The 24,105-nt window shown below is 41.0% G+C and overlaps 1 protein-coding gene across 13 annotated transcripts in view; it reads left to right on the top strand.

The window, feature by feature from the left end:
• The window catches only part of KMT2E (lysine methyltransferase 2E (inactive)), a 61,708-nt gene extending 41,832 nt beyond the window's left edge, over positions 1 to 19,876 (top strand). For 9 of the 13 annotated variants that reach the window (XM_033162163.1, XM_033162169.1, XM_033162168.1 and 6 more), the window contains 13 exons: positions 1,848 to 1,946; positions 6,111 to 6,275; positions 6,686 to 6,994; positions 8,257 to 8,325; positions 9,744 to 9,995; positions 10,797 to 10,941; positions 11,834 to 12,087; positions 12,383 to 12,439; positions 13,346 to 13,918; positions 15,840 to 16,132; positions 16,670 to 16,758; positions 17,033 to 17,118; positions 17,633 to 19,876. In XM_033162163.1, coding sequence (XP_033018054.1) covers positions 1,848 to 1,946; positions 6,111 to 6,275; positions 6,686 to 6,994; positions 8,257 to 8,325; positions 9,744 to 9,995; positions 10,797 to 10,941; positions 11,834 to 12,087; positions 12,383 to 12,439; positions 13,346 to 13,918; positions 15,840 to 16,132; positions 16,670 to 16,758; positions 17,033 to 17,118; positions 17,633 to 19,141 — 3,900 coding nt within the window. In that variant the 3' untranslated portion in view covers positions 19,142 to 19,876. Of the gene's footprint in view, positions 1 to 1,847; positions 1,947 to 6,110; positions 6,276 to 6,685; positions 6,995 to 8,256; positions 8,326 to 9,743; positions 9,996 to 10,796; positions 10,942 to 11,833; positions 12,088 to 12,382; positions 12,440 to 13,345; positions 13,933 to 15,839; positions 16,133 to 16,669; positions 16,759 to 17,032; positions 17,119 to 17,632 lie in introns of those variants that run through there. The other 4 variants (XM_033162170.1, XM_033162171.1, XM_033162172.1 and 1 more) reach the window with 4 other exon arrangements.
• Positions 19,877 to 24,105: the final 4,229 nt, after the last annotated feature.

Raw genomic sequence — 24,105 nt, 5'->3', positions numbered from 1 at the left:
CACATAGGTCATAGGATGTTAACTTTAAAAAAAAATCCTTACAAAGCATTTATGTGATAGATTGGCAAATGCAGGAGGGGTTGTTTGCACAGTATTGTTTCTTACCTTGGACATGGCTCAAAATTCAGTTCCACCTAAGGAATGGAGCAGGAGCATGATGTGTAGCTTGAGGATTAGATGAATTTGAAGCGATCATTAGTTGTACTTGTTGCTTTTCCATTTTCCTCGCAAGGCACAGCATATGATTCCTTACAGATACTGATCTGCAGTGTCAAGTTACCATTGTTTTGTTTAGGGCATATCTGCACATATCTATTAAATAGGAGCCGTTCTCTTGCCACATGGGTATACTAGCTATTCTGTGGCAGCTGTCAGAGATATTCAGTGTCCCACATTTTTTTTAAAAAAAAGTTTAGACTGGTTTTTAAGCTTCCTTCAAACCCAAAATCCTTGGGAGACTATGTGCATGTCAGGAAAACCTACTGTATAGAACACAACACTGCCATAGTCCTCTAGAAATCATTCTAGAGTAAGATCACTGTTAATTTTATTTTTAAGTCACACGTCTAGTTGGGACATGAGATTCATTTTCTGTTTTAACACATTTATTTTTTCTCCCTCCATTCCACACCAAATCTGAGATAGACTAAAGGGGAACATAAAGGGAGCTGTTGGGAGCCATGCAGATCAGTGCACAATCTCCCAAGACACCTGAAATCCTCTTGCCTTTCTTTTAAATGCTACTGATTAAAATGTTGTAGACAGTGTTTTTTTAAACTGGGAGGTAAGAGAGGAAGGTATTTCAACTGCTGCTGAAATGGTCAGAATTCCACAGCATAACACAGAGCAAAATGAAATTGTGTTTTGGCAGTTGTACTGGGTTTTTTTGGGGGGGGGGTTCACTCATATATTTTCAACTTTTGGGAAGCCTTGTACCTCAGTCACAGCACTGTAATGAAGAGTGGTCATCTGTGCCCCAAGTAATATTCCCGTCAGGATTATCTTGTATTTGTAATCATTTTCTGCACCCTTAAAACATCTAGTAGTTGTGAAAATTGGCTTTACGTGTCTGAAAACCTGCTTTTGATTCATCACATCAAGTACTTAAAAACTTTTTTAAAGGATTCAGCAGCTAGTATTATTGACTACTCTGTGATAAAAGAGAAATTTTTCAGTAGGCAATTTTATGCACATACTAGACATGCAGTCCTAGACACACTTGGGAGTATGCCATACTGGTTTCAATGGGACTTTACTTCTGAGTAGACATGTATGGGATTGTACTGTAAAGGAACAAATTATTTTTTAAATAAACTAGATTATTTGTGGATTAGTAAAGTTGCATATATATTATTAACTAGAAGTAACCCAAAGAAAGTTTGTCATGCCAATTTCGGAGGCAAAACTGCCTACATTAAATCCTTGTTTCTTTTTTATTGTTAAAGCAGCTGACAGATTCAGGACACTTGTCTGACTGTACTAGCTTGCATGTGTTCATACAAATTAGTACTAAAACATATTTGGTTATTTCTTTAGTTGGTAAAAAAGATGCTTTTAGTCACTGGATATTTATTTCTATGTATGAAAGTTTGAATTGTTGCTTTTGCATGTTATTATGGCTATTTGGTTGGCTGCTTTGGCAGTGGTGATGTGAGGCTTTTTATGGTACAATTCTATATACATGTCTACTCAGAAGTAAGCCCTACTGAATTCAGTAGGACTTGCTCCCAGGTAAGTGAGTATAGAATTGCAGCATAAGTGTCATACAGTATTTGGAGTTCCCTCGGTTATAGCAGCAGCAGTAGTAGTAGTAGAGCTTCTGTAAAGCAGTCATTTCCATCTTTCAGGAGCCAGATTTTATTGATGATATAGAAGAAAAAACTCCTATTAGCAATGAAGTAGAAATGGAATCAGAGGAGCAGATTGCAGAAAGGAAAAGGAAGATGGTAAGTTGGGAAGCTAGTAGCTGCTTAAAGCTGTCACTACAGATTGGTGACAGCTGCTCTTCCCATGCTAATCATTGCTGCCTCTCTTAGGTGTTTAGTGTTTGAGAATATTTGAAATCTGCTCCTGATACATGCTAACAATATCTAAAACTTGGGTCTGTGTGTTTCTATTTTTGGCTTGAGTGTTACTTTCTGAAAAGGGTGTGTGTGCGTGTGCTTTCTTGGGAGTTTACATATTAATTGATTTTGTGATGCTGAAATCTTGTTGCAGTTCAAAGAATGCACTTTCTGTACCTTGAGATAAGATAAAATCCCAGTATTTTCCATAAGTGACCAGCCAAGTTGAATAGATGTCTGAAGATTGGGGGGGGGGGATCCTCTTCTGTGTAGATTTAACGAAGAGAAGTCAGATACCTTGCCCTTGCCCTTACTAAAAAGTACACAAACATACTTACATTGCTGTATGAATGTTGCCTTATTTCATTTTCAAATATGGAACTTCAAGCAGGGGCACAGGCACATCAGAAGGGGAGCAGATAAAGTGCATGCTTAGGAAGGGTCATGAAACTGGGAGAATCCTGACGTAATGAAACATGAGGGTTGACTGAGCAGTTGAGAAAGTTTGGAGGAAGACAACTGTTCACAGAACTAGCACAACCCTTTCCCATACATTCATTGTTTTGCTGCTACTAATGTGGAGACAGCACACTTCTCTCTCCTCTGTGCCCCACTCTGAGCTCAGGTGTTCCTCCTGGGAAAGGTGGCCTCCCCTTTGCTTCCTCAGAGCAATGCAGGGAGGAGCAGGAGCTGTGCTGCTGCTGGGATAGCATCCATAAAACATCTTCATTTGGTAAATTTTCCTTTGGTAATCTTGCTTCTGCTCAGGGAAATAATTAACTGCATCAGCTTTAATTTTTATTTTGTAATGTTTTTCCAGTTTTCTGATTACACATCGTTTTCCTATCATACATTGTTTCTATACAGACTTCCCAACCTAACACTCCAAGGCATTCTAGATATACCTTTTTTCTGCCTATCAGTTACTTTACCCCTTCCTCTTTCATTCCTTGGTTGTAGTTAGCTGTTGCTCAGAAGGTTGCCACTACTTGAAAATTGATTTTGGTATTGTATCTTTTTAAATACTCCCCAAAGCCTAGTCTGTTTGTTCTGGTTCCTTATTTTGGGTGTCATATTTGCTAATTCTGCAAATTCTGTCAGTTTATGCAGCCATTGTTCTTTTGTAGGAATTCCTCTTTCATCCCAATTTCTAGCATATACTATTCTGGCTGCTGTTGCACAACATAATAGATTACGTGCCTTCATTGGTATCTCTTTGCCAATTATAGCCAATAAGAAGGCTTCAGGTTTTGGGGGGAATGTAATTTTGAAGATCTTTTTTATCTCATAGACCATCTCCCAATATTCTTGGGCATGTTTACACAACCACCACATGTGTATAAAAGATCCCTCCGCTGCATCAGCTTTAAAGATCTGTCAGTTAAGTTTGTATAGGAATATATATGGGTGAGGGTGGTTATTATCAATGACCAAGGTCACTTGCACAGCAGTTTTGAGCTAGCCACACAAACTAGTAGTTTGAGAATTTAAGAATGTTTCTGTTCTGTTGGCAGTTTCCTTGAGTGAGGAAGCCTCATTTTTTAGGTCTCTGGAAAGAGAGGCTTATAATGTAATATAGGAAGGGACGTTAATAGGAGTTGCAAAACTGTGAACACTGCTGGGTGTTATGTGGGTCTTTCATTATTCCACTACTCTTATGAGCAGAGTGCATGGCATCTGATTGCAGGGTAGTGCCATGTTTCTGCTGGAAGTTATATTCACCTGTGGCATCAGCATTTATTTTATGCTTGATCATGTTAAATTGATTCCTATACTACCTTTTCTAGAAGTTCTAGCTTCTGAGTTACCGGTATCTTTTAACATACCCTTAATATTTAAACGATTCCTTGTCATAAGGAAAAATACTGGTGCTAAGAAAAACTTGTGATGAAAGTAGCCTGTTTCCTCTGTGTTTCAGTAGCACAAGAACTAAAAACAGTAGGCAAATCTCGGATCTTCAACTGCTTTGTGCAACAGAAGATAATACATGCTATAACCTTTTTTTTAATGTTCCACCAAGATCCAGTTAATCATTCATTTTCACCTGTATAGGGGTGAAGAGGGATCATGTTCCGTGATGAAATTTTTGGTCTTATATGGGGGAGTGATATTATGAATAAGCCAGATGCAATTTAACGGGAGTAAGTTAGGAGGCCCTCCACCTTTATTGATAAAAAGCTATGAAAATCGTGTTACCATCAAGCATGACACAGAATTTCTACTTATACTACCTTTATTATCTGGATATGAATTGGGAGCCCTAAAGGGCACAGCATGACCTTGTAACAAAGTGATGAAACAGAACCAGTGTTATCCTTCACCACTGGAGAAATGGGAGCCCTGACTGCAGAATGCAAGAATGCAAACTCTGTGAGGTAGTAGGTAAACTCTGTTATCTTAAGTTGTGACCTGTCTCTAGAGAAATAGAGCAGTCTTGGCTAGTTCTTCTCCCTAGCTAGGTGTGCCAGCTGCATGGCTTAGTTGCCTTGACTATTAACAAGAGCATTTGGAAGGTACTTCCTAGCTTGCCAAGACAAAGAAACAAAAATGTTAAGGCAGCTTTGTACCTGAGGCTGATACTTCCTCGGCTTCATGCAGTGAGGTGTAAGAGCTGCTTCTTGGAAATTTTAAGACCTTTCTTAGCAGGTACAGATCCCACCAACCTTGGTGGAGATCTTTGCAATTCTATCAGTATAAAACCACATAGAAATATTGCTAAAGTAAAGTGTTTTGACACACACTCCTGAGGCTCTGTTGAAGGCGCATGGGGCCTGTTCCTGTGTGTGGTCCCTAGTTACAGTGGAAATTTTGTTTGATTCCTTGTAGTGTGATGCCATCTCTCCCAGGAACATATTCCACTGCTTCTCATCACTTGAAAGATCCCTGGTAGTTCAGCGATGATTTACTTTCATTTTTCCTTTCCCTTCACTTTGTTGTCTTATGAAAGAGTGATGAAAGAGTGATAAGTTAAGAGCAAAGACTCATTAAAATTGGATCCATGAATGCAGGGACCTGGTGAGTTATTGGTGATGCATAAAGTGCCTGTTGGAGGTCCCCTGGCTTACATAATCAAATAATAGTTTGAATAATATTGTTCATTCTTAAGACTACTATAAAAATGGTAAAGTTAATATAATGGATAAAAAAATGGAATGCTTTGTCATATTAGATGACACTTAAATAGAAATTGGGATGATAAGGTTTTTCTGGAACAAATTTTATTTTTACACATCAGTAGAGAACAGCCAGTGCACTAAAATGCTCCTTATCATCATGCATTACTTTTTACCATTTTGAGGAACAATAGAAGTTGGCATTTTGACTGGGCACATTATGCCTTACTAACATGTGAAAACGTTGCTTAGCAGGTTAAAATGAATGCATTTCTCATGCTCTAAGACATCTAAACCCCAGTATCCCACCATCACAGATTAATGTTGACTGTCTGTACAGGCTCTGGTAACACTCAGCAGAATTTGACGAGCAGCAAAATTACACTTTGTTAACTGTAAATTATAAATAGGTGTATTTTTTAAAAAAAAATCATGGAAAGATGCTTTTTCATTTCAACACAGGTTCAAACGGGAAGATAGCAATATTGATTTAAAATTGGGTGTAATTTTAAAACAGTAGAATTTTTCATATAGACTTGCACAGAAAATGTACGTCATATACTTTCATTACATCTTATTCTGTTAAAAATGTTAATAAGCTTATTGTATTTTAATTCTAGTTAATATTCTTCTCTCTGTACCTTATAAGGAATTGACTGAAATTTATGAGTAAATATGGTGCTTGTACTAATACATAACTGTTTATTGGCGTACCTAATTTCTTTTCTTTTGTTCCAAGTTAAAAAAAAAAAAACCACAGTGCCGTGCCTGAGTGTCAGACATCAGTATATAAGCTAGTATATAATGATATTGCTGATCCTGTAACTTGTTTTGGCCATTGTGCAGAAACAGTTTGAACATGGCTAAGTTTTATGTACTTTTATTTTATCTTTGGCATACATTACTTAAAAATTAGTGTTGTTTAATTCTTCAGACCAGAGAAGAACGGAAAATGGAAGCCATTCTTCAAGCTTTTGCCAGGCTAGAAAAAAGAGAAAAAAGAAGAGAGCAGGCTTTGGAAAGAATCAGTACAGCTAAAACGGAAATTAAACCTGAATGCAAGGAAACGCAGATCATCAATGAAACAGAATTTGTACAGGTAAGTGACATATATCTTTATTAAGTTTAAGCTGGCTTGAAAGATTAAGCTTTTCTGTTTATGTGATTTGGGCAACACTTTGTTGCTATAAGTTACCGTGCAGCTTTCTTTCACATCATCAAGGCTTTGTGGTGACCCAAAAGAGTGCCTTCAAAATCCCTTATAAAACTCAAGACTTCTGAGATGCTCCTTGGAACAATTTCCATATTGTTAAAAGAAGACTGTCATTATGTGATACCAAAGTTGCCTCATCCATTGCTGAAAATGAATATTTTGGGATAGGGGGAAATCACATTAAAAATCACTTTCAAATATGTACTTACTATTGGAAAAATTACATAGCGGTTATTCTTTCTAGCTATACAAGGTATGCAGTTTATCTGACGTTGGTGTTTCATGCATTTTACAAGGAACCAGCAAAAGAGGAAACTGCCACTAAGCCAACCCCTGCCAAAGTCAATAGGACAAAACAGAGGAAAAGTTTCTCTCGGAGCAGAACTCATATCGGACAGCAGCGGAGAAGGCACAGAACTGTTAGCATGTGTTCAGATATTCAACCATCCTCTCCTGATGTGGAAGTTAGTTCACAGCACAATGAGCCTGAAAACACTGCACTTTCAGCTGAGCCTGAAACGGAGACAACTGTTGCTGAAATAGTTCCTGAACCAGAACCCCCAGCACTTAACAAATGCCCTACTAAATATCCTAAAACAAAAAAGGTAAATGTACTTCTTAGCTTAAACTGATACTTTCATTTGTGTATTAAATGTCTACTGTGATGTTCTTTGCAAAGGAGCTCAGAGTAGCATTTAAGCAGGAATATACTGGTTGTCAGCCCTGTTTTGGGATGAGGAGGAGGGAGTGGCAATGGTTTCTTGTTTGAGCAGGTGCAGTAATGCAGGGGTACCACAAGAAGACCTTGTATGGTTCTGAGATGTGTTATTTAAAGAAGGCAAGCATGCTTTCTTCCTCTTGTACACTCGCTTCCCCTAGGAAAAATAGGGAGGAACCTGGATACTAGAAGGCAAAAGATGAGACTGAGTCTCTGGTAGGAAACCTTGGGTAAGGATCAGGGACCCCTGTTAACAGGAGGGAGGCCCCCACCCCCCATCCAAGACACCAGAATGCCATCATGAGATGGGTAAATAGGGAGAGGTGCAAGACATTGGGAAGACCTCAAAAAAGCAACAAAATATGTTAAGGTAGGTCTGCACAAAGGCCAAAGAAACATCAGTGAAGACCTCTGGGTGGTGGGACTATTCCTCCATCTCCAATGATTTTGGGTAGGGAATGCTGACTACATTTTTGAAGTCAGAAATGAAGGGGAGGCTAAAAGGTCTCCATGCTTCCTCATACCTCCCAGGAGTTACCCTCCTATCTAGGAGAAGTCAATGCAATGACTTTCAGGGTAGGGAGGATAACAACACTGAGTTATTGCACCTTAAGGGGCAAACGTCATGATTTGAGTGTCTGTCTGGAAGCAGGAACAGTTGACATCTCTTATTTTGTCCTATAGGATGCATCTCCTGTGAGGACTCCTAGGTCTGGAGTTTGCCTTCCACTGAGAGAGAAAACACAGCATAGGCATCCCTATGAAGATATTGAAAGAGTTCATGTTAGGCTTTTTCTGTGAAACCGTAGGCCATGGCATTGCTAACAGTCAGTAGTTTTCTTGGGTTGGGTTTGCTTTCAGTTGCTGCTAGGTTTCACAGAAATAGAGCCAGTCCAGTAGTCATTGTTTTTCAGTGCTACTTTTCCACTAAGTAGAAACAAAATCCTAAAAAGGGAAATGAAAGTTTGTGGCCATCTTTTAACTTAGGGATTGCTCCAGTTCAGTGCATGCAGAGCATCTATGGAGGGGTTTCTATAGTAGTCTGGTTTCCCTCTTCCTCTGTGGTACATATGCATGGATGTTCAGCATACCTGAGCATTCCGGGAAGCCTATATCCCAGTCCAGCCTCTCCCTTCTCAATTCATTCAGGGAACACATTCCTTGCAGCTCACATTCCTTGACCAGAAGGATGGGAAGGGCTGGACACAAATTTGTGAGGTATGTCTCCCATTCCCTATAATGGCCGGGCATATTCTTTGTGTGCATGCCACCAACTGTAGATGGGGTGGGGGAAAGAAATAGGACTTTTATTTATTGTTGGTAATATTTTTATTTTTATCCTGCCTTTCTGTGTAAAATACCCAAGGCAACTAACAATAACAAAAGGAAGTGAATGCAGCACAACAGCATAGCAACATTAAATGATGCAATATCACCAGTAAATAATAGGTAATGATTCTGCCATAGCACCAGAGGCCCTCTCAATTAAGAGGGGGCTTTCATCAGAAGACCAGAGAGAAACAGGCAGGCTTCTCGAGAGAGTTCTAGAGCCTGGAGTAAAAACTGGGAAATACGTTTCTGATGTTTAAAACAGCACCTGCATACAGAGAGCATGTCGCAGTAGCCCAATGTGGATATTAACAAGGCTTGAGTAACTGGATAAATTGAAAGAGTGGTCTATTCCTGGTCACTGCCGCCACCTGAACAGCAGGAACACTGGCTCCAGGAAAGTTCCATTTTAAAATTCAAACTTTTCTTAAGATAAGGAAATTTATTGGAACTTCAAGAAAGGACAGGCCGCTTGATCTGGCTTAAACAGTCCAATCTTGTTCACATTTACACAGAAATAAGTCTCACTGAATTAAGAGTGTTTTAGGTTGTTACCTCAGTGAGCAAAGAATGGCAGGGCTTGTGTGTAGTAAAATGGTGACACCCGTTAGAAAAAAAACTGTAAGGGGAGGCTATTGTACAAGAACACCACGCCACCCTGCATGCATTTAGACAGAAAAACCTACGAACGAGTAAATTAAAAACAATTACTGATGCTTGTAGTACACACACCACTTAGTTTAAGAATGCATGTTGTCTCTCGGTAGTGTTAGCAAAAAAGCTGACATCAGCCTCGCTGGCTAAAACTTTTAAACAGTAGCATTTTACCACAAATTTACCACTTTCTAGGATTTGACAGCAAATCAGCTCAGTATATTTTACCTTGACACAGCGGCCATGTCTACACAATTAAATACTGGTTTAATAAGCCAGAATATGCATGAGCTCTGCACCTGCTCACAATTCCTTCCTGTGAGCAGAGAAACAAGCCAAGAAGCCCCAGTTTCCCCATTTGATCAGGAATTAAGATTAATGGCTTTCAAACAAGCTATGATGCAAAGCCATGGGTTTAAAGTGGCTTACAAACTTGCTTGTTTAGAAGCCATTAACCTGATTGTGCAAACCTGGTCAGTTACCGGTACTTAGATTACCAGTGAACCTATTAACAGTGTATCTGTGTGCAGTTACAGCTTCATTAGTCACGTTAGTATTTGCACACTCTCTTAGTACTGAACATGGTCTTAATGTGCAGTTGATAACGTACCTTCAGTGGAAGGGCTATGTTGACTTTCCCCTTTTCTGTTTAGCACTTGGTGAGTGAGTGGTTAAGTGAGAAGAATGAGAAGACAGGAAAACCGACGGACAGCCTTTCAGAAAGGACCCTGCGTATAACGACAGATCCTGAGGTTTTGGCTACACAGCTGAATTCTTTGCCCGGTCTCACTTACAGCCCACATGTATATACTACTCCTAAGCACTATATTCGTTTTACATCGCCATTCCTTTCGGAAAAGAGGCGCAGAAAAGAACCTGTGGAAAACATTGGCTCTTGCAAGAAGGTAGTGTTTCCTTTTTGTTTTTCCTCCTTTTGATATTAAGACAAATAGCTAATTTTTAAATCTTGTAAAGTATCTACAGACTAGATAAGGTGGGTGGCTACTGGTGAAAGGCTTTTGCATACTGCTACCTATTCATTAATATTTAATATAAAATTATATAATATTAAATATAAAATTATATTAATATAATATAAAAATTAAGGGACGCGGGTGGCGCTGTGGGTTAAACCACAGAGCCTAGGGCTTGCTGATGAGAAGGTCAGCACTTTGAATCCCTGCAACGGGGTGAGCTCCCATTGCTCGGTCCCAGCTCCTGCCCACCTAGCAGTTCAAAAGCACGTCAAAGTGCAAGTAGATAAATAGGTACAGCTCTGGCTGGAAGGTAAATGGCGTTTCCATGCACTGCTCTGGTTCACCAGAAGCAGCTTAGTCATGCTGGCCACATGACCCAGAAGCTGTTCGCCAGCTCCCTCGGCCAGTAACGCAAGATGAGCGCCGCAACCACAAAGTCGGACACTACTTGACCTAATGGTCAGGGGTCCCTTTACCTTTACCTATTCATTTGGTCATCAAATAAAGACCTTATTTTCCATGACTTGTTAAATAACAACTTGGTCCACTTTTTGTTCCCCTCTTAAAAGTTTACGCTGTGTCATGTCTTACATTATTTTGTAAAACAGGCTAGTGAGTTTTTTTTAAAAAAATTGCACATGGCCTGGAAATGATTTAAATCAATAATTATTACGGATCTCACTTGGCACCCACGGACTAGAGTTTAATTATATTCTTTTCTCCCCCCAGCGTTGGTTGAAGCAAGCTCTGGAAGAAGAAAACACAACAGCTGTAGATAGGTTTAATTCACCATCTCATGAAAGATCTAGAAGTCCCACTGTCAATGGTGAAAGTAGAAGTCCCTTGTTATTAAATGACAGTTGTTCTTTATCAGGTAAGGGTTTTTGTTGGGCAGCCACTTCTCTCTACTTACTTTTGTACTAAATGTTTATGGTTAGTGGCATCTTTCCTGCTGGAGAATATATTCACACTTTGCTTGAAAGTTCAATTGCTTCCACCAACAGAACACCCTGTACCCTCTGTGTGTGACCAAGATTAAATAGAAGAGCGCTGCCCTGAGATATAGTGCTATCACGATCAGTTCATGAAATCTGACATATATGCCTTTCTCTCAAGCTAGGATCTATTTACCTCACCACCACCACCTTGTGGAGAACTGGGCTTGTGGGAAAGTAAATTACAGGCCTCTAGTTATTATAATAATATAATAATTTATTATTTATACCCCACCCATCTGGCTGGGTTTCCTCTTTCCTTCTTTTCCTTAGAATACCTCTGAGCTCCATGTGTTCTGAAAGGCATTCTTTGTGGAAATTGGAAGAACAGAGTGAAGCATCTGGAAACTGATGTATTGATTTATAGCCAGCCATTAATGTTTTAGGGATGGACTAGGAATGTTTTGCCTGTTCTGCATTTGGTGGGGTGGTGGGAGGAGGTAGACTTGGGTATATGTGTTTCTCCAAGCATAGCTAGTTTTCCTTCTGTGGAATGAGTTTTTTTGTGGGGGCAGATACCTGGTTTGGCAATTGAGACTCATGTCGAATCTCTATATTGTACTCAAGGTTTCTTAGGCAAGTGGCTATATTTTGTGACTAGGCAGTCAGTTTCCTAGGTTTCCAAATGTGCACATGGACTCATGGATGCTTTAGTTGAGATTACTGCATTGCAGGGGGTTGGACAAAAATGGTTTATTGATGGAACCTAATCTTGATGGCTTAACGAGAAAGCATCAATTGTTGTTTTTTGTTTGCCTTCGTAACATGCAGACCTCACAACACCGTTAAAAAAACGAAGAGTCTATCAGCTGTCGGATTCTGCCTATTCGGAAACATCTACACCTATTCCTTCTCCATATGCCACACCAACCCATGCTGATCTCTCTGCCTCAGATCCATTGCTATTTGCAACTCCTCCTAGAATAAAAGCAGATGATGAAACCTGTAGGAATGGTTATAAGCCCATTTACTCACCTGTTACGCCAGTGATTCCATGTGTACATGGAAATGCAATGCACTTTGAGGTGAGCTTTTGTATATTCTATACTCTTACCTGATCAATCAACTTGCATTGAAAGGTTTTGTTTGTTTGTTTTTTAATAATGACTAGCTTAGCAAATGGTGGGACGTGTGGTAATGGCTACCAATTCAGTCTTTAGAAGGGGATTAGACAAAATTCAGAGAAGTTTTAACTCTTAGCATATATTCAAGGGAGGCAGAATGAAATAAAGTAGTTTAGATGTTGTTTAAAAAATGAGATGCTTTCATTTGTGATTTGCGTTAAAATAAAACTTCCATGCTTAATTTTTTTTAATGCAGAATATTTCCTCACCTGAAAGTTCCCCAGAAGTTAAGAGGCGAACGTATAATCAAGAGGTAAGGAGAACTGTAAGAAGTTACTGGGAAAGGCTTATATGTGTTTTGCAAATGTTCCTCCCAGCTATGAACACCTGCTAATAATTGTTTGGGGAAGAATTGGAAGCAGAGCACAAAAGGTCCTGTGTTTAATCACTGGCATCTCTATGCAAGACAGGAAGAGTTCTATCTGAAACCCTGGAGAGTCACTGCCATTGAGTGTAGACAATGCAGAGCAATAATCTAGCTTGGTATAAGGCAGCTTCTTCAGTTTCCCAGTATTACAAAATTATTTTTTCTTGCATTTTGCTGACAAACTTATTACAAAAAGCATTAGTGTTGCGTAGAACATGAAAAAATGCATCTTGATAAACCCACCATCATAGCCAAACTAAATAACCCAGATCCATTAAACCCTTCCTCAGTATTGATAAACATCTCCATCCCACAATGTTCATTGGCATAAACAGTTCAATCTCCTGTCTTAAACCCCTATTTTCCAAATATCCCAGAATTACTACAGGGTCTCATTTCTGTAAGTCCTGTAATCTACACTAGTATTCAGTTCCAATTTTTTTTTTTTATGAATTGACATACCTTCCATATATGGGCCACATCTGTGTTAAAGGCACAATTACAAAAAAATGGATGGCACGTTAGGATTTTATAAATAAATAGGTAGATTAAAAAATACTTCAATGGAGCCGTCAATGAAATAATATTCATCTAGGTTCATACGGGGGTATCATTTTCTTTTTTTTAAATTTTATTTATTTTTTAATATTTTAAACCTTTATTAAATTTCCAAACGCAAAACAAAATAAAACATTAAATCTTACATCACACATTTTCATTTACTTTTCTCAGACATTGTGTGTTACATTTAATTGCTTCTCTCTCTCCTCTCCCCCCCCCCCCCGTGTGCAGGGATATGAACGGTCAGCAGCAGCAATGCTAGCACTCAACCCTTTCAGAAATTCCAATCTAACAGAAATGTGCCTGCAAGAAATAAAGACTATTGGATATTCCAGTCCAAGAAATAGGACTGATGGCGCCAGGCAATGCTCCGGAGAAAATGAAACGGCCTCCGACCTCCAGTTGGGACTTGAAGCAATTGAGCAAAGTGCACTGCATAAAACTCTGGACAACCCCTGCCATGATAGGACTGATGCTAGCAGCCAGCTGGAAACTGCTCACTGTGGACGGGGAACAGTTTATCCGACTTGGGTAAAGAGTCCCGACAGGACAGGTGTAAATTTCTCAATGAATTCCAATCTGAGGGACTTAACTCCTTCACACCAGCTGGAGGTAGGAGGTGGATTCCGAATAAACGAATCAAAGTGCCTGATTCCAGATGATGCCAGAGGTGGCATGTTCATGGAAACACCTGTTTTTTGTACTTCTGAAGATGGACTTGCAGCTGGCTTTGGAAGAACTGTCAGTACTGACAGCTTGATGGATGGAAATTGCACACCCCAGAATCCTCCACAAAAGAAAAAGGTTACAACCTTTAAGTATAAATTCACACTTTCATTTTTTTTTATATCTGTACCTTTTCTGCCAAGACAAAATTAGATAAAGTGCTTTTATTTACTATAGAAGACATTCTCAAATGGGTTTATGATTGCAGCCTTAGTATTTTAAGTTGAGCATTTAAAGTTCTAAGTTATCAAATTAATGTTAAGGATGCCTACGTTTGTCTAGATCACGCCATTTAGTGTTTGTTCAGCTTTGAGAACAAAAATAAAATTTATAGTCTGTATTTACTAGTTTTGAGGAGACTTGATTTTCTTTAGCTTAGAGGAAATTCTTTGTACAATGCGTAACTGTTGCAGATACGGAACCTAGAATGCTTTTAAAATAGTTGATTAAAAATAACCTTTTGATCAAAACATCTCCCATTGACATGAAATTTAGTAGTGAATGGTCTAGAATCATCTCATAATTGCAGCATTGTCGAAGCTTAGCAGGTGCCTTGGATAGGTGACCTCCTGTAAGCCATTCTGGGATTTGCCAGAGGTGTAGTATGATTATGGTATTAATATAAAGGCAGTGGCTTTGATCCTCAATTCTATGAGCAGAGTGTTCCACTTTTGGAACAGGGTTTTCCAACCTCCCCCTTCATGCTATAGCCCGGCAAAAAGCTAATGAGGGCCTGAAAACCCTCTGGAATGGTGGCAAAGGAAGCTGCAGTAGGAAGCGAGCAATGGTAGCACTGCCTTCCTGTAGCTAAACTGGTGTCCTGATAAAAATGAAACACAAGTGGAAAGTTCATTTTTAGCAGAAAGTTTAGCCATTAATGCTGGGGCAAATATTTTAAGACAGACAAACCAAATAGTTATGATGCAATTCTGAAAACTGTTACTGCCTCAGTTAATCTGAAACTAGAGGAATTGCTCAGACTGTAAAATGACATTTTCAGTAGTTATACTTCACAGTTTGTTCTAATGTAGGAAGTCCAGTATGCAGTATCCCAAAATTATTTTATTACGATTGCTGCAGGTCATTAGGTTGGATCAAAAGGGTGCACTTTGACTTGTGGAAGTCCTCTTCAGCCCACAGAAGGAGTGTTTGGTGCCTCGTACTGGAGCATTGTGTTATAAAAGTAAAATGCAGCCAAATATGTTTTTCTGGTTGCACCAGTGGAAGTGGAAGAACGGTTACAGAATTAACCTCTTACCATCACCATGCAAACTCACACACAAGTATTTGTGGAACAGAGCTAGCAACTAGCCCGTCAGTTGCCTGCACTTTCTGGTTTGCCAGGGATGAGGTGCATACTGGTGCACACTGCCTTGTTGCTCCAGTATGGTGTAGTGGTTAAGAGCCATAGACTCGTAATCTGGGGAACCGGGTTCGCGTCTCCCCTCCTCCACATGCAGCTGCTGGGTGACCTTGGGCTAGTCACACTTCTCTGAAGTCTCTCAGCCCCACTCACCTCACAGAGTGTTTGTTGTGGGGGAGGAAGGGAAAGGAGAATGTTAGCCGCTTTGAGACTCCTTCGGGTAGTGAAAAGCGGGATATCAAATCCAAACTCTTCTTCTCTTCTTCCTTTTTCACTCCTCGCTAGGCACAAGCAAGATAAACAACCAGGAAGCCTTGGGTTCACGCTATGTCTGAACTAAGGACCACAGATTGTTGCTTCCTAAATTGCAAGCTAGCCACAATAAATCAAAAGTCTGGTCATTGTTATGTGCAAACATGCCCATTCTCTTACTCATTCCAATTTTAGATTCATTTTTGCAAAAGAGTTATCCTCAAAACTAATGCCAGCCACTTTGCAACCAGATTCTATGTTGAATTTTCTCTTAAAGATTGTGCAAACTCCACTTTTATAACAGCCTAGAAAGAAATCTGGGGGAACTGTCAAAACAGTTTGAGTTGAGACATCCTGCAACTGTTCCTTCCACTTTTTCCATAGGTGTCACTTCTAGAATACCGCAAGAGGCAACGAGAAGCCAGAAAAAGTGGCTCCAAGGCAGAAAGCTTTCCCCTTCTAACCATATCGCCACACTCTGCTGGTGGAGGAAACAATGGCGGTTCTGCTGACGGGTATAACAGCAGCGAGAACGGGGAGCCAGTTGAGCGGGAGCACACGGCTAGCCTCCCTTTACCATTGCCAGCCGCCGATTATAGCACCACTTCAGAAGAAACAGAAAACTCCTCTTCATCAAAAGAAGCTTCAAGCGAGAAGAACGACCCAGAAGTTCAGTGGTAAGCTCCTTCTAAACAACTTGCTGTTAAATTGAGGGCTATTACAAAGAAAAAGAGGACTTTTGAGTAACGCGAGTGTTCAGATTCTCAAAATAGGGTGGTGAAATTTCAGACTGATTAAAACTTAACAAGGTGCCCTTCTGCTACCATAAGAAATGGATGCATCAGCCTTTAAGGGTTTGAGCACTGTGGGGGCCATCTAACATACAATTTGTGTATTAGAATTAGGCAGAACACATGCCGTGCTTGTATGGGAAGTGCTTGCTATGACCTTTGCCCCTTAAAGCACCAGTCATAACTAGGTTCCTTAGTTCCCATCGATTTGCTGAGAGATGAAGAGTAAAATAACAGATGTAGGTGGCGCTGTGGTCTAAACCAATGAACCTCTTGGGCTTGGCAGTCGGAAGGTCGGCAGTTCGAATCCGCACGACGTGTACCATGCAACTAAGTGTTCTCCTGAGCAGTAGGGAGATACATTTCCCCCCCCAGTAAAACATTATCCAGCAAACTAAGACTTCATTCATTTTTGTTTTGAAGGACTGCTTCAACTTCAGTGGAGCAAGTGAGGGAACGAAGTTATCAGCGAGCTTTGCTTCTTAGTGATCATAGGAAAGACAAGGACTCTGGTAAGAAAACATTTGGTTGACCCTGAAAGTGCTTCTTTGAACTTTGAGCAATTTTGTGGTTGTGTTTGGTCTGCTTCTGATTGAGCAGGAAGAAATGTTGTAATTACTGGTCACCATCTGATCTTGTATTCATAATCATATTCATCTCATTTTACTAAGAATGCTTCAAGCTTGATTTTTAAAATTCAAAACTGAAAGTTTAATCCATCCAGTCAAACATCTTCATGACCATTGTATGCTTCTGTCTATAGACTTAAAGTAACTCTTATTGCAGATCCTGAAAATCCTGAGCCCACAAGTGAATGTCCGTCCCCAGATACTTCTCTGAAGGCTTGCAAGAGTCCTTTAAAAGTGAGCAAGGTAACTATACAAAATATTTTCACATTAGTGAATGCCCCTGCTTCTTTCCTGGTCACTATAGCTTAAAACTGATGTTCTGAATTTTGCCTGGATGCAGATAAACTCAGTGCCAGATGCTGGCAAGAATCCATGTTTGTGAATTGCGTAATTAATTAATTAATATAAGCATTTAAAAGCTTAAAAGTGACTCTTTATCCATCTGTCTCATTGATGCACATCTAAAGGAGGAACAGTAGCTAATCCAGTGAGTAACTACACAATATTGTTTACAAGCCAGATAGTCACTTGCTTCTGCTGCTATTTATATTAAGCACCACAAACTCCCATTTTTCTTTCAAATTTGATTTCAAAGTTTGTGTTTGTCTGCTATCCTCAGGAGTAAGAAGTGTTGCACTGAACCCAGTAAAGCTCACTAGTTGAACAAGCCTGCATTGCGACCATAGCTCTGAAAATAAGGATATGGGTGTGCTTTAAACTGAAGTTACATGCTTGTTTTTCTTTTTCCTTAATGTAGACTTCTTCACCAAGTCCTGTAGCTCCTGCCCCATCGCTTGGGAAAACACCCACAAAACAGGATGCCCAGTGGGAGACTAGAGCAGATGCTCCAGAGGCAGAGAACACAACTCACCCCAAACCTGACCAGCCACAGAAACCGCTGGCAAATAACGCCGAAGCACTTTCAAAAAACCACCAGTCCCAGCCCCATTCGCGCAGCGCAGCAGATCAACTCTCGCAAAAGCTGCCTTCTGCACCGTTGAAGCTGCACTGTCCCCCTTCGCCCCAGGTAGAGAACCCTCCCAAACCCTCTACTCCCCACACCCCTGTTCAACACGGCTACCTTTCGCCAAAGCCCCCTTCGCAACAATTGGGATCGCCATGCAGACCTCATCATCCTCCGTCACCTCAAGTGGGAACGCCTCAAAGAGACGCTCACAGAAGTTTCTATGCGGCGACGCAAAGCCTTCAGCCCGGCACCCAGCAGCAACCCAGCGGAACGCTGTTTCCCCAAACCTCTTCGGTCTCTTACAGCCAGTTCCACCAACAAAATTTGAACGCCAGTGCCCCGCCTCCTCCCCCGCCTCCGCCCCCTTCCTCTACTTATTATCAAAACCAGCAAGCCCCCTCAGGAAACTTTCAAAATTACAGTCAGTTAAAAAGTAGCATACCACCCCAACAAACTGTGTTTCCCTCTGGACCAAACCAAGCACTTGCGGGCACAACATGCCAGCAGCCCGTTTCAGGGCACCATGTAACCAGTGGGCATTTTTTGCCATCTCAGAACCCCAGTATTCACCACCAGACTCCAGCTGTCGGGGCTCCTCCGCCGCCCCCACCACCGCCACCTGCTCCAGGACCCCATCTTGTGCAGCAGCAGCAAAGTTCTCATCAGCAGCATGCCGTGGCCCATGTCGTGGGCCCCGTGCACGCGGTCGCCGTGGCTCCGGGGTCACACATCCATTCTCAAGCTGCCGGTCACCATCTGCCGCCACCTCCGCCGCCGCCTGGCCCCCTTCCTCACCATCATCCGACTCACCCCACCACAGGCCACCAAGGTTTGCAAGCACAACACCAGCACGTAGTCAATTCGGCTCCGCCTCCTCCACCACCCCCGCCACCTGCCACCGTTTTAGGCTCTGGGCACCACACGGCATCGGCGCAAGGATTGCACCATGCGTCCCACCAGGGCCCCCCACTTTTCCCCTCTGGCGCTCACTCAACAGTCACTTCCTACCCCTCGCAGCCTCATCATACACCTTTGGGACCTGGACCTCAGCATCAGCCTGCTGGGACGGGACCTCACTGCCCACTCCAAGGTCAGGGTCCCCACCTCCAGCCTCAAGGACCAAGCAGTATTCCAACACCTACCGCTTCCGGGTTCTGTCCTCATCCTGGCTCTGTATCCCTTCCTCACGGTGTGCAAGGACCTCAGCAGGCATCTCCGGTGCCTGGGCAAATACCTATTCACAGAGCACAGGTGCCACCAACTTTTCAAAACAATTACCATGGGTCAGGATGGCATTAAAATGGACCCCTTGCTTCTAAACATTTTAAAAATGTTCTGTAAAAAACTGTATATTTCATATGTACCTGTTGAAGGTACTTTTTAAAGCTTGTACATGATACTTTGTATAAAAGCAAACACCAGTGCGCGCACTCTCATTGTATTCTTTCCATTTTTGCTTTTAAAAATTCCTGAAACTGTGCCCTTGAGCCAGTATTAGGCATTTTTTATTTTGTATGTGAACATTCCAGCTGTTCGTTCTGGCAGTAGATTTGATGCTGCGTAACTTTAAATTTTATTGTTGCAGTTAAATTCATTTAGTGAATGTTTTCTATATTTACTTTTTATACATATGTAATTAAAGTACACAGCTAAGTGATGGCACTAACAGGTTTTCCATCTGTCAAACAGTTTTTGTGTGCATATAGATAGAAGATGCAATACAGATTTTTATAGTTTGGTGTGGACATGGCTCTTATTTCAACAGTTCTTTGCAGACATTGTAATTTAATGTATAGATTGTTTCTAATGTCTCTGACAAGTGCTGTAAATACTGTTTCCTTTGCGTGTAAAACTGCTTAATGCTTCTCATTTGATATAGTATTGTACATACGAGTCTTTTGCAAAAGCGTGTGATCTTTGTGGAAGTAGTACAGTATATGAACTTTAATTTTTTTTTAATATACTGTCACATTGCAGCACTGGTTGGGCATTTTAATTCATGTTAATAAATCACAATTATGTCAGTTTTAATAAGTTCCTGATAATTTGCTGTTTAAGAAAAATGATATCGAAACCATTGTGATAAGCAACATTCTGAAGAACGCTAATCCAAGAAGAACCACAATTCCTATAGGAAAGAAGCTTCTCTCTCTACAACTGCCCAAATCCTGGCCAAGCACAAGTGATGCTCTTATGTTCAGGAATTGGTTAAGTTGCAGGAAGCAAAGAGTAGGAAAAAATGGAGAGTTCTCCAAATGGAGAGTAGAAAGTGGAGCCCCACAAGGATTGGTACTGGAACCTGTGCTTTTCCAACAATCTAGAGTTGGGAGTGAGCACTGAGGTAGCCAAGTTTGCTGGTGTCATGGAATTGTTCAGGGTCATTTAAAAGAAATTGTGAAGAGCTCTTCAACTCAAGTGAATTGGTGGTAAAATGTTAATTTAACGTAAACAAGCGCAAAGTTATGCATGTTGGGGCAAAAAAATATTAATTTCACATATACACTGATGGGGTGTAAACTGGCAGTGATGGACCAGAAACAAGACCATGGGCCATAATAGAGAGCACAGTGGCAAATTTCATGCTAGGAATCATTGGAAAAGGAATCAAAAATTAAATGCTGATACCAAAGTGCCATTATACAAATCTATGGTGTGACCACGTTTTGAGTCGTCTCCTCATCTGAAAAAGGATATTGTAGAGTTGAACAGGGTTCAGAAAAGGGCAACTCAAATGATCAAGGAGATGGAGCAACTCCCCTCCGAAGAAAGGTTGCAGCATTTGGGACTTTTTAGTGGAGAGGAAAGATGAGGCACCGTGATGCAAGTTAATAAAATTAGACATGGCATGGAGAGACACGTCCCACCCCACCCCTGCCCTTCAACACTAGAATTTGTGGAAATCCAAAGTAGCTGAACATGAAAAGAGATTCACAACAGAGAAATAATACTTCACATAGTTGAGCTATGGAACTTGCTCCCATAGGAGGCAGCAAATGGCCATGAACTTTAATAATAATAATAATAATAATAATAATAATAATAATAATAATAATAAAATTTATTTATACCCCACCCATCTGGGCTGCTTCCAACAGAACATTATAATGCAATAATCTATTAAACATTAAAAGCCTCCCTAAACAGGGCTGCCTTCAGATATCTTCTAAAGGTCTGGTAGATGTTTTTTTCTTTGACATCTGGTGGGAGGGCGTTCCACAGGGCGGGTGCCACTACCGAGAAGGCCCTCTGCCTGGTTCCCTGTAACCTGGCTTCTCGTAGTGAGGGAACCGCCAGAAGGCCCTCGGCACTGGACCTCAGAGTCCGGGCAGAATGATGGGGGTGGAGACGCTCCTTCAGGTATACTATAGATGGCTTTGAAATAGGGTTAGACAAAATCATGGGGAAGGCTATTGGTGGCTACTAGCCAGGATGGATTGTTCTGCTTCCACATTTGGAGGCAGCAGTGCTGCTGAATACCAGTTGCTGGAAACACTACTCTAGAAAAAGGGAAACTGCAGGTAGCGAATCCTGCTTGCAGGTTTTGAGCAGGTATCTGGCTAGCCACAAGAACATACTAGACTAGATGGGCTATTGATCTGCTCCAGCAGGCTCTTGATGTTCTTAGTACAGGATAAAGTCTCATCTTGCCAGGGAAGCCATTTATCTAAGCCTCTACAACATCTCTAAGAGCCCCATTACCATGCTACACAAAGGGTCCATCAGCAGCTTGCAACACTACTATATTAACAGTCAGGGCCAATGGTCCAGGGTCATTGCATCTACTGCCATCTCATAGGGCAGTGTGCTGGAAGTAGGTTTACTTATGGGAGCAATTGTGAAAATGTAAGTAGTATGGGTAGTCCCATACCTGTTTAACAAGCGGGCCTTTACAAAATAGACTGCCGGCCATTGTTCTCTGTTCCATGTCTCACTGCTGTCAGTACTCTTACGGCAGGCATAGGCAAACTCGGCCCTCCAGATGTTTTGGGACGACAACTCCCATCATCCCGAGCTAACAGGACCAGTGGTCAGGGATGGTGGGAGTTGTAGTCCCACAACATCTGGAGGGCCAAGTTTGCCTATGCCTGTCTTACAGTCTACTGCAGGTTTGAACCTTTGGGCCTCGGAAGATACTGCCGAACTACACCACACATAATCCCAGGCAATGCATTGGCTGTGTTTGCCGGGGCTGATGGAAGTTGTAGTTCCAATGTCCGGAGGAACAAAGTTTAACCACATTTGCTCTGCTGGAACAAGCACTAACAGATACACCATACATCATAATGGGCAAGCTAACAAATAAAACACAGGTTTCATATACCGGCCACAGTCCAGAGATCCTGATGCTGATAAAATGTAGAACAGAAATGGCTCTCACCCATGATCAGTTCTCAAATGCAGGATGAAGATTTCGTCCCCTCATCTGCTTCACCAACAGATGAACATGAAAAAGCGCTTCTGAATAAATGCAGGTTATGCAGGCAGACGACTAAAGGCAAGATTTCTTCCTCTTACACAGCAGCCTATAGCGCCCCCAGAAGAGCAGACAGGTGTTCATATGGAAAAAATACTGCTTGGCGCAAGATTTAGCAAGTGATAAAGCCTTACAGTTATAAGAATGATTGCAAATTAATAAGAAAAAAATACTTTAATGGAGAAGCTGTATGCATTCCAGTTTTACGCTGTAAAATCTGAAGTTACAGTTAACAAGGTGGAACATCCTAATTTCATAAGCTATGTTCACTTGTTTAATAATTCGGTGAAACAAGTTGAGCTTGTGAGAGCAATAAGCTGATTGTAATTTTTGCCCTTTGCAAGTATTTTAAAATAGCTTTGGGAAAAGTCTGAATAATTAATTCTAAGACCCTGCTTCCAGCATATTAAAATCTCTAAAAGATTTGAACAGGTAAGAGGAAATAGGCAACATACAATGTGAGGCATGTGAAACTAGCAGCCTTTAAGAAATAAAAATCAAATCTCAATTTAACCCAAGTTCTTTTCCAATGACATTGATGAAACACTGATCTATACATTTCCTATATAGGGTACCTCCTATAATCCTCAGGAGAAGAGTCGAATCTAGTTGACGAAAGGCATTTGCTATAATGTCACATGCCCCAGAAATTTAAATATTTTGCACATAAATATCAACGGCAGTACAGCTGTAACTTAAGATAGAACAATATAAAACATCTGCTTTGAAAGGTAAGCAACTGTAAATTACTTCTAGATATTTTTTCGTCCACATATGGATTCCATCCAGTATTAGCCCTGCTAACTCCATGCCCGTCAGTCAGTTTTTGTACCACAGAACTGAGTTTTAGAGGCTGCATGGTGTTTTTTTCACACTTTGCAAAGTTGTTGTCCTTGAGACAGTGCCATGCACACGCATGCTGTAGGGCTAACATGTTAAGGCTGGAAGACACTCTTGCAGCCTCCACCTCCTGGTTTGCAGAGCCCTTTTAAACAGGGGTCTCCAAACTAAGGCCCGGGGGCCGGTTGCGGCCCAATCACCTTCTAAATCCAGCCCGCGGACGGTCCGGGAATCAGCATGTTTTTACATCAGTAGAATGTGTCCTTTTATTTAAAATGCATCTCTGGGTTATTTGTGGGGCATAGGAATTGTTCATTTATTTATTTTTTCAAAATATAGTCCTGCCCCCCAAAAGGTCTGAGGGACAGTGGACCGGCCCCCTGCTGAAAAACTTTGCTGACCTCTGCTTTAAAAGAAGAACAAAAACCGGGAGCAGGAAGTTTGTATAGAAAGGAGTGAAGAAGCAGCTGCAAACAGCTGGGAGTGGGAGACTACACTAAACAGTTATTTATAATGCTGCAGTATACATTATCCACACCTATCACAGCATTAACTTAGCATCACACTGGCTTTTAGAATGATAGTACTTTGGTGTGCTCATTTTAGGGATTTGAGATTACAGATTTAGCAATGTATTGAATTGTTAACTTCCAATTCAAAGACTCAGTAGGGCAAAGACTCTGAAATTGATTATGCGGTCTGGGGCTGATCCCAGTAATCAGTGGGGCTTACGCTAAAATTCCTTCTAGCTGACTGCAACAATACGAGAGAGGGCAGCTATAGGTTCAAAGTGTGTTTTGGAGTGTAGGGCTCTCACATATGCAAGTATGAGATTATAAGGGAGAGGGGCTGTGCTTGGGGATGTTTTATGCTAAAAATAAGAGTCAGATTCCGTGGCAAAGATTAATTATGCATCAATGCACATTCTGGGAGAAGCAGAATATATTAT

This window comes from Lacerta agilis, chromosome 10 (assembly GCF_009819535.1).
Source record: "Lacerta agilis isolate rLacAgi1 chromosome 10, rLacAgi1.pri, whole genome shotgun sequence".
NCBI classification, from domain to species: Eukaryota; Metazoa; Chordata; class Lepidosauria; order Squamata; family Lacertidae; genus Lacerta; species Lacerta agilis.
Note: the sequence above shows the minus strand (reverse complement) of the source record. Positions and strands in the feature narration are given on the sequence as shown.